Consider the following 10,784-nt stretch of genomic DNA (forward strand, 5'->3'; position numbering starts at 1 on the left):
GCATGGTGTCACAACTGACCGAGTGGCTTAAACAACAAAGTTATTTTCTCAAGATTCTGGAGGCCATGGGTCTGAAATCAAGGCATCAGCAGAGCTGTTTTCTCCTGAGGTCTTGCTCCTTGGTTTGTAGATGGCCGCCTTCGCCTCGTATCCTCACGGGGTCATCCTTGTGTCTGTGCCCTGATCCCTACAAGAATACCCTCCGGACCTCATCTTAATTAGCTTTGTAAGGACCTTGTCTCTAAGGAGTCAGGGCTTCAATATATAGGAACTGGTGGCGTGTATAATCCCTCCCCTATCACCGGTGGATGACTGGGGCCTGGGATCAGAGCTGCATAGTTTCAGGGCCCCAGCCAGAGCTGCCTCTATAGCATCCTGGTTGGGCCGGCCCAGCCGATGCCTGGTGGGAGGACACTGTGGCTGGGCCAGAGGTCTGAGGTACCATGCAGGGAAACAGCCCTATCCCTAGGGAGACTCATTCTGTATTCAGCTCAGTCCTGGAGAGAGGAAACCGAGGCTCTTAGGGACGTCGGGGGTGGCTCCCCCATTGCTTAGCTGAGGGGCACTCAGTTGCCACGGTGACCTTCGTCTGCACAGTCAAATCCACACAGCCCAGCCACTTCTCTGGGCTGGAGGGCTCCCCCCGCCCCTACCCTCAGAGTTCACACTGAGTGTTGAGAACCTTGGTGACAAAAACATGGAAACGGTTGCCATGGCAGCTATTCTTTGGAGCCCTCAGACTGGAGTGCAAAGTTCAGGATGCCCAGGAACAACTGAAATGAAAATATGGGAAAACCTGCCACTTCCCTTTTTCCAGGAGGATCAAGCTGGACAGCATTTGGGGCCCCTCCCCATTACACTGGGCCCAGTGTGGGCACAGGAGAGGAGTTGGGAGGTCCCCTGGGGGTGACGGTGGCTGAGTGGTCTCCTGAGAGAGGTGTCGGGCAGACCTCTGGGTGGGTGCCCTGCTTGCAGCTGTTACATTGGAAGGTGATGACCACTGGGCCTCCTGTGGGGATGCGCCTTGATGGTAGCTGAAGCCAGAGGCTGCCTGGCTGTTACTTTCTTCAAATTGTTGCCCTGGCCCAGGAGACAAACTTCCCTGCTCAGTGGGATGAAGAAGAGTACAGAGCGCAGCGGGTGGGCTCAGCAAGGGAAAGCGGGGATGAGGAAGGTGGCCAAGCAAGTTGCCCCTGGAGGGAGGTGAGTACCGCTGAGAGCTGCTCCCCATACCAGGAAGCATGACCCCCAGGGCTCCTCAGTCAGGGTGGTTAGGAAACCATCCCACCCATGTTTGGTAGAAAGGAAACCCAGGACTTACTTTAACCTGTGCTTCACAAAGCCTCTTACTCCCCACTTTTTTTAAAAGCACTTCCTCGTATTTTTAAATTAGCCCTTACTATCCCACAGGAGTAACAGCTGTAAGCCCACACTAGGGCACTGATCCTTTATGTCTAGGGGGATCAGTGTCCCCTGGGCCCCACGTACCTCTGATCAATCAGAATCGGGGGTGGCATTAACACTGTGTTTTTGGAAGTCATTGAGGGAATTCTGATGCACACCCCCACTAACTCCTGCATCAGGTAACTGGAAGGAAGAGGAATGGCAGAACAGTACCAGGACTCAAGAAAAAGCATAATCCAAAACCAGGTTATCCTCTTTGATACCTAGGTATTGGTGCCCCATGATGTTCAGCTTAGTCTGGGTAGAAATCAAAGCTATGTGTCCCAGGGTGTCATGAAGCTTGATGTTAACTGATTGTGGCCTTTGGAGGTACAGAGCTGAGGAATGGCCTGCACTGTCACTGAGGGCACCTGCTCTGGGCAGATGGACCTTGTACAGAGTGCTAGGGGCATGGTCAGTTCCTGTAGGCTTCACCTGGCCTTTATAGATATACTAGACCAAAGCAATGGCCAAGAGGGGACCTGTCCCCATAGGCACTTGGAGGGTACCTTCAAAACAGGAGGTAAAGCTTGGAGCCTTGGCCAGGATCCTTTTGGCTTTTACCTGCCCATTGTCTCTTGGAGTATCCTCTACAATCATGCTCCGGGTCTCCCTTTCCTTTTCTGCAGGCTCTTGGAGAGGGAGGAGCAGGTAGGATGCACCTGGCCCCAGAAGCTAGGAACCCTGGCTGCACTTGCTGCCCCTAGCCCACTGGCCTGCCTGTGCTTTCTTGCAGCTGTCCAGATCCACATTCTGAAGGCAGACAAGGCTGGGGACTGGTGGAAGTTCACGGTGAACATCATCTCCGTGTACAAGCAAGGCACCAGCCGAATCCGCCGTGGTGACCAGAGCCTGTGGATCCGCTCGCGTGACATCGCCTGCAAGTGCCCCAAAATCAAGCCCCTCAAGAAGTACCTACTGCTGGGCAACGCCGAGGACTCACCCGACCAGAGTGGCATCGTTGCTGACAAGAGTAGCCTGGTGATCCAGTGGCGGGACACGTGGGCGCGGCGGCTGCGCAAGTTCCAGCAGCGTGAAAAGAAGGGCAAGTGCAAGAAGGCCTAACCCACACGCAGCAGCACTCTGGGCTCGGGACCGCGGGCCCGGCTGAGAGTGAGCTGAGCCTGTGCAGCTGATGGCTGCCATGGTGGACTTGGCCCAAGAGGGCTTTCCCGGGAGGGGGGAGGGTGGGGGCGGGGCTACAGCGGGGGCGGGGCCCTCGACTGCCCCTCCCCCAGCCCCACTCTGTGCACCCCTAGCGGGAGCCAAGTGCATGCACACTCAGGGCAGGGTGCGCAGCAGGCCAGGCCCTGGAGAAATGAGGACCAGACGTAGCTACCTCACGGGGCTCCTTCCAGAGCAGAAATGCGCTTCCCTAGGGCTAGGTGGGGTCACCGTGGAGGGGCTGGGAGCTAACCCTGCCCTGGGGCCTGAGGGATGGCACTGAATGGCACCGGTGGGGCCCGCAGAGCTTGGCGTTGTTGGTAATGCAGAAGGGGGCGTGAGGAGAACTGTGAAATTGCAGGCCAGCAGCCTGGGCAGGGGCTCTGAGCAAGCCCAACCAAATCACCAAAAGATAAAACCTCCTCTCCTAGCTCTGACATCCTGGGCCCCATCTGAAACGCAGGGGTGGTACTGGGGGGTGAGAGCAGCCTGTCTAGCCAGCATTCTTCATGGGGCCTCTGGTCTGCACGGCCACCTGCTGGGTTGGTCCTGGGTGGGGTGGGGGAAGAGAAGGCCCCTGTGGGTGCCTGCCTGGAGTTGGAGTGGCCCAGGGTTCTGGCCCATCCTGAGGGCAGTGGGCCTAAGGACACCCTTGAGAAGCCCAAGCCGGGTGGTCACTGCCTCATGCTGGAGCTGCCTGGGGGAGGAGGCAGTATGAAGGCAAAACCTCCCAGAGAGTTTCCTTTTTGGAAACTTGGAACCAGCCCCTTTTATGACATTTTCCAGGGGAGGGGGAAGGAGCACTGGCTGAGTTTACAGCAATGACACTATTTGTGTAATGACATCAGCTCCCACAAGGCCCCTCAGCAGTGTCAACAGCTGGAGAGGGCCTGGATGGGCATGCTGGCTGCAAGGCAGTTGGGCTGGGCTTCCTTGAGTCAGGCTCAGCCAAAGTGCCCAGGTCCTAGGCACCAGGGCCAGGATTGGCCATGTTCCTGGGCGCCCATGACCACTTCCTGCTCTTCCCTCGATGTTGGCTCCTAAGGGAGGAGAGTGGCTGCCCTCACAGCTGTCTTCCTCTAACCTGGGCAGCACTTCACCCACTTTTTTCTAGCCGTCCTCATTTTGAAGACCCCCTGTGCCTTCCACTGGGCCCAGCCCTCCTTCCCAAAGCCTCCTAGAGACTGTCCTCAAGCAGGCAGCCCCAGACTTTTTGGTCTGGCTGCCTCGCAGGACCTGTTCCTGTGCTCTGGTGCCTCTGGGCTCCTGCCTTCCTGAGCTCTCTGCACTGCCCTGGGGCTTCTGGCCCCATCTTCACACTGGGCAGCTGACTGAGAGGGGAGCCAGGCCACTCAGTCAGGAAATTGGTTTTATTTTCCCTGCCAGAGGTTGGCTGCTTACAGGGCCATACCAAGGATGAAGCTCGCTTCCCTTTCCTTCCTCTGCTTCTGCCCGCGTCACCACTGCCATTTACTGAGCACCTGCTGCGTGCCAGGCACTTTACCTTCATGTCCCTAGCCTGTCCTTATGACAACCCTCTGGAACAGGGTCTCTTGCCCCCATTTTCACCAACAGGGAAACTGGCATGTGTGTGGCCAAAGTTACACAGCAAATATGTGGCAGCACTGAGACTCAGATCCCAGAACCAGGCTTTCTGACCGTGGGCTGTGCTACCCCTGGAACTTACCCAGCAGTCCACGAAGCAGGCTGTGAGGGGTGACCAAGGCTGAGTTGCCACCGAGACCCTAGAAGCTGCCTCTTGAGGACCTTGAATCTAGCCTGCAGAGTAAGCACTGGGGCTGGGACAGTACAATAAGGTCTTCAGAGGAGTGGGGGGTGCAGCAGGAAACAAGGACAGCCTATAGAAGTCTTTAGCGCTCCTGAGGTTCTAGAAAGGTGGTTTTCCTGCTTCAAGTACAGGAAGTGGGCTGAGGGATTCCAGGAGCAATTGGCAGAGGCATCTCAAGGTCAGTGAGAAGATAGATCTGCCCTGGGAAAGGGCGTTTGGCTTCCCTGAATCTTAACTCGGTGGTTGAGGGTCAAGGACTAGATCTCCCCAGGCACTGAGGTCCAGTCTGGGCAGCTGATGAGGGCAGTTGTTTATCTCACCAGCATAGCTCCACCGCATCCCACCCTGGGTCTGAATCTTGCCCTGTGTCCAGTGAGGGGCTTGCACTGGTGGTCCTAGGCCTCCTCAGCAATGGAACCAGGGGCCTGTCAAATAACAAGGCAGCTTGCTGAAAATCTAACCACTGTCACCCTCCAGCTCAGTCACCCATCCACCCAGTGGCCTAGCCCTTGGAGACGATGTCAGGGGAGCCAGATCAGGAACAAGGACACTGTTGGGATTGCATCATTTTTCACAGGCTGCCCGTCCCCCACCCCCCATTTCCTTATGGACTCAGCCAGAACTCACTCCATTCCTACTCTACTCTGACCTCCACAGAGGAGACCCAGCTTCAGGCCAGCATCCCTTTTCCACCTCTGTCCCCATCCCAGGGAAGAGAGGGAAATAGGAATCGAGGTGTTCCAGTTTGTATAGTTAGGAAGGGATGTAAAACGGACCTAGATTTGAAGAGTGTATTAACCAGAATTGTGATATGTAGGTGTTGGAAGAAAAACACCAGATTAGTCCTTATTTTGTTCTTAAAACAGCTTCCCCAGTTGTCCTTTTTCTTACCAGGTGGGTGGTCTGGTACGCAAGAGCTGCCTATTTTACTCACACTGTGGAAGGCAATGGCGCTGTCCCTCCCTGTGGCCTCTGTCCACAGCTTCTGTCCTTGAAAAGCAGACCAAGAGGCACCAACCTTAGGTTTCTTTGAGGAGGAGGGACAGACAGCTGGAGTGAAAGCCCAGGGCCTGTGCCTCAGTGGTAGCAGGCAGGCCATGGGTACAGACTTTCTTGGAATTGCCCAGGTTCAATGAGACTGAAGTCAAGAAGAGACCTTTAGGGACTAGGAAATGATTCTTTTAGGGTCCCTACACTTAAAGGACCCCCTTCTCCCCACAAACTCCCAGAGCCAAGAGCATGGACGGGCCACTAGATCACGGTTTGTGGACAGACACTCCCGTGGGCCATAGCCATGCCGTACCCTAGGGGTATCAAAATTGACCTTGCCCCAAATAAGCCAGCCCTACTCCTTGTGTCATTGGAAATCCTTCCCTGCTCCCAAATGCACTTCCCATTCTCCCTCAACTCCCTCCTGTGTTGGAGATTTCTGTTCACTCAGAATTGTAAATGTTTAGTTGTGACCATGACATATTGTTTGGGTCAGTGTTCCTTTCCAATGCATACTAATATATTATGGTTATTATATATGAATATATTTAATGACATGGAAAGAGTTGTGGATTTTTTTAAAGCTTTTTTTTTTTTTTTGGTTGTTAGAGCTGTAATGGACCCAGATGGAACTTGTAACGTGGGCCCCACATGATAGAACTAAATTCAGATATCATTAAATAAACTCTTGTATACTGTTTTGTCTCCCAGTCTTTCTTGGTGGCCTGAGTTATGGGTGGTGGGCATGTAGAGAGGTAGGAGGGGATGGAATCTTCTGACAACTTAAGGAATATGGCCCTTTTGCCCCAGAACTCCCCAGCAAGACAGCCCAGGAGCTTGCTTTAAAAAAAAAAAAAAAAAAAAAAACTCTACTAAAGAAAGACAGTTTGCTTAGAAAGTTCTGGGGGCTTGCTGGCTCTGAATGCAGAGCTAAAAAGCCTCATATACGCAATTGTCTGCTTATGTCCCCAAGTTACCACCCCTGGGACAGATCCTTGCTGCTTCCTGGATGTGGAGGAACCTAAGGGATAGAGGAAAGGGGGTTCCCTCTAATGTACCCATATGGCAGCAGTGGGGTGAGGTGCCACCTTTGACCTTACCTGTTTGATTCAGAGCCTGCAAATCTTCTGCCTTTTACATATCCAGTTTCTTCTATTCAAAGCCAGTAGAGACTCTAAGGGAACTAGGACAGGACTGGTGAAACTCAAGAAATCTTGCAACAGACTCCAGCCATTGCTGAAGGCTTCATGCAGAGCAGAGACTGGGAAGATGCCAGAACCATGCAGCCACCAGGAGCTGAGCTCACTGGGTTTTTGGAGAGGCTATATTTAAACTTCCACATGGTTGTGTTCTCGTTATTAAATAAACAATCTAGCCATTAGGAGCATGTTGTGTTGCCACGCGAAGTGGAGCCGATCGGCACCAGGAAGCTGTAATTTCTGCACCCGGCTGTTTGGATGACAAGGCTCAGCCACCGACCTGATCTGGCCCCTCAGCAACAGAGATTCTAGTGGTCCCTCCTTCAAAGGCACAGGAAGCTGTCCTTTGCCGTGAGGTCAGCTGGCTCCTGGAGGTGCCATCATCCGCTGCTTCTCAAGACAGATACAGGCAGGCTCCAAGGACCCGGAGCTGTGCTCTAAGCCAGGGCCGGTAGGCACATGCACTCAATGTGTCCCGCTCAATCTTAGGAGCGAGTCCCTGTTGAGGACAATGCTTGACAGTGGGGTGGGGGTGGGGGGCAAGAGGCAGATTTCAAGTGGCTGGACAGGTCAAGGAAAAAGTAAGGCTTTTTTGTCATCTCCTATGCCTCTGTGGGCCAGCTTAACCATTTGCAAGATTTAAGACTCCCCTGAGGCTAAGAGGTCTGTGATGCCCTTGGCACTTTGAGACTCAGGTTTGGTCATTTTAGGTCAAGTGTCCAGTTCTTAAGAACTTTCATATGTGGCTTTTTTCTGTTCATAAAGTGTGCTGTGTCTCTTTGGGGACTCCATCACAGCCAGGAGTTGGGCTGCCAGCTGCGGCCCAAGCCTGCAGGAAGCACACTGTTGATCAGAGACACATTAGAATGGGCACCGTGGTCAGCCCTGCTGCCTCTCAGGGCCTTCAGCTCTGGCTGGGGAGATGAGGTAACATCTGTACAACTCACCGGATACAGGAAATGTGCTGGGTTGCTGTGAAGCACTGGCCCAAGACAATAGGAAAGGCCCATTTTAGAGACTGGAATGTTGAAGTAAAAGGACACTGAGAGGTCCTCACCAGCGACCAGGGCCAGGCCAGGCCAAAGCCCAGAGGGCTGCCAGGAACAGATCTGCCTGGCTGCCCAAGCAGCAGTTGGGGAGGTTCACAGTTCATGAGGCCTCTTTCCCCTCATCCCTGCGTCTCCCAGGGACAGTGTCTGGCATGGGGATGCCCACTCGTGTCAGACACACCCCTCAGTCTCAGATTTCGTTAACAGACATCTCTTTCCATTCTCTTTTTAAGACTAAATAAAGACACATAAGAAATGCGCCAAGAAAAACGGGGAGTGAAAAGGGAGAAAAAGCCAGTTAGAAAGAAACACAGTATATAGACGGATTAACTTGTTGCTTTATCAAACTGGAGACTCGGTGGGACAGCGAGGCATTTCTGGAAAGAGGTCAAGGCCTTTTGTTACTGGCACGGAGCTGGGAGGAAGTCTGTGAAATCGTACAATTAGAGGAAAGAGGAGTTTGGGCTCCCTTTTAAAAAATAACGGGGAGAAAGCCCCTTTAACCCTAGCAGGGCTAGGTTTGAAACTCCACCTAGGTAAGAGATCTTGAGTCTGTGCACAAAGCTGCCAGTGTAACTCTGAACCTGAAGGAGAAGGAAAGAGGCTCACCTCTCCACCAGGAGGGAGGTGGCAGCTCTGCAGCTGGCTGCTGGCAGTTCTCTTTGATGGGTCAGGGGAGAGCCAGGTGGACAGCTCTGGAAGCTTAGGTGCAGTCAGGAATTCTGCAGCAGCCCCCATGGAAGGAAAGTTCTCGGGATCTGGGCTCAGGAGAGAGCACAGACCCAGGCAGGTTGGCTGGCTGCAGGCAGCAGAGAAAAGAAGGACAAGGGTTTTTAACATCAAGTCTCCAGAGGCTAGGTGCAGGCTGTGACTCCGACCTTGCAGAAGCATATGACTCCTTGAAAGAAGCATATGGTCCTCGACTGATGACAGCTGAGGTTTAGTGCAGTTATCAATAATCACAAAGTTTAAATGGAATGAAAGTACCAGCTGTACCCGGGGATCTGGATTTCTTTATATGGTATCTAGACTTAAAATGCTTATAATTAATAATCAGCTAAGTTAAACAATTCTTACGCTGTTATCTTAAATAAAGTTTATTTTCACTAAAAAGTTTCCGAGGTGCTGGGTGCTGTGGCCCTAGCTAGCCAATCTTCTTTATCTCCTTTATGAGGGCTTACAGCTCGACCCATCAATCTCACAGTCTTTGCTTCAGGTCAGCTGGGACTGTGGTCCTGACACTTTGGCAGGAGGTGGGGGCGACTATGATTTGTGAACCATGTTGGCAAATGCTACTTTTACATGAGCCACCTACTTGTACATGAGCCACATGTCCACATGTGGACACTATAAGGTTGGTCTTAAGAAAACAGGTTCCCAAAAGTGTTGCATCCCAGTCACCTGGGTATTCCTTGCCACTTCTAGTCTGGTAAGGACAGGTGTCTCACTTGGGAAACTCACGCCTTGAAGAAGACTGAAGGAGCTGGTCTCCCTGTGTGGCATGCCCCTAGCCTCTGTATTCCCCAACATCTGAATGGTAGGTCCTAGCTCTTTAACTTCCCAGGCATCTTTTCTTCCACTCTTCTGACTGTGGATCCAGAGAAGTGAAGTAACTATTCTAGGGTCACACAGCTAGTAACACTGGGGCTGGGCCTAGAGCCCATTCAGCCAAAAGAACAGAAGCTGCTGTGTGCAGACATCAGCTCAGTGTTTTGCTTGAAAAGGCCTTTCAGTGTGCCTGAGCCAGGACTCTGTGGCTCTGGTTCAAAGTCGTCCCACGAGTTGCCGGGGCTCCGTGCTGAGCAAGTCAAGAGGAGGTGAGAAAGTCAAACAGACTGTCAATGCCTCCTCTCCTGAGCCCCAGAGTGGGGGCCAGGGGCTCCAGGAGATGCAGTTTGTGCAGATTTGGGGTTTCACACAGACTAGATGTGGCTCTGAGGATTCTTTGGTCTTCCATTGAGTGATCCATTAGCAACCATCCCACCCTGACAAGTAAATGCATCCTGGGGCATGTTGCCATCCACAAGCCCTTGCCCAGGGTCCAGCAGGGCCTCTCCAGGAACACACCCGTGTGAAACAAACCTGCTCCTCTCTCCCCCCCTTCACTGTCTGTGTCCCTGAAGATGGCTCGTGCTCATGGAGGTTATATTCCTCACCCTCTCAGCCCTGTGCCAGCTCCCATGTGGACACCTCCCAGCCACCCTGATAAGTCTTCTGGAAGGGCCTGGGTCTCCTCAAGAGGTCACTGGGCACCAGGGTCCAAACTGACAGGAGAGCTTGTTTTCCTGGCTGGCTCACTCTCACATCCTCACGCTTCTATCCTGCTGCACTACGTTGAAAGAGGTGGCAGGCTCCTGAGCTCTGGATTTGGTGATCATCTGGCCCACAAGATTCAGGTGAATTAGAGGAAGAATCCCTTCCTCAGCTGAGTCAAGTGACATGCTCTGTGCTTCCACCTGTGACTTGGTGCTCAATCAGGTGGTAGAGGGAGCTTGTCTCCTTTTTCTAGATGAAAACACGGAGGCATAGAACAGAACCTGTTGTGGTCACAGATCTGGTGAGGGGTGTGGTCATCCTGGAGCTGTTCACTGCATATTCACACTTCCTTCCCAAACCTTCCTAGTCCCCCATGGTGACGTAGGACTAAATACTAGTTCTGGCCAGTGAGTTGAGAGCAGAGGTGATGGGTTCACTTCTGAACTGAACACTTCATTGCTAGAGTCCTCTTTTCCACTGCCGGAGGGGCCTCAGTGGCTGTCCTATTGGCCTGAGTTCTGGAGCAAGGAGAGGTGGTGAGATCTAAGCAGGTGTCTGAACCCAGCTTTTCCTTACACACCTAGAGTCTTTGGTCTCAAGATCCCAGGAAATAACATCATGCCAGGCTGTACCATGTCACTCTTCCTCGTGTCTGTCTCTGTCCAGAGGGGAATTCATGTCACATCATCCTGAGAAAGTTCAGAGGAGATCCTCCAACAGTCCCCTCCTCAGTGATATCATGTGCTTTGGCAACTTCTGGGTCATTGACCCTAATTCTTTTTCCTTCTACCACAGAGGCACAGTAAGGCCTGCTTCCCATCCTACTTTCCACACGGGGCGGAGAGAAGGCACGATACTTGGCCTTCTGTTCCCTTCTAACTTACCCATCCTGAG

At 52.8% G+C, this 10,784-nt stretch overlaps 1 protein-coding gene across 1 annotated transcript in view; it reads left to right on the forward strand.

Moving 5' to 3' along the window:
• The window catches only part of Ntn1 (netrin 1), a 174,631-nt gene extending 172,035 nt beyond the window's left edge, over nt 1-2,596 (forward strand). Inside the window, exon 7 of the mRNA XM_076870712.1 lies at nt 2,180-2,596. Coding sequence (XP_076726827.1) covers nt 2,180-2,508 — 329 coding nt within the window. The 3' untranslated portion in view covers nt 2,509-2,596. The remainder of the gene's footprint in view (nt 1-2,179) is intronic.
• The last annotated feature ends 8,188 nt before the right edge of the window (nt 2,597-10,784 follow it).

The sequence above is a fragment of the Callospermophilus lateralis genome, chromosome 11 (assembly GCF_048772815.1).
Source record: "Callospermophilus lateralis isolate mCalLat2 chromosome 11, mCalLat2.hap1, whole genome shotgun sequence".
NCBI classification, from domain to species: domain Eukaryota; kingdom Metazoa; phylum Chordata; class Mammalia; order Rodentia; family Sciuridae; genus Callospermophilus; species Callospermophilus lateralis.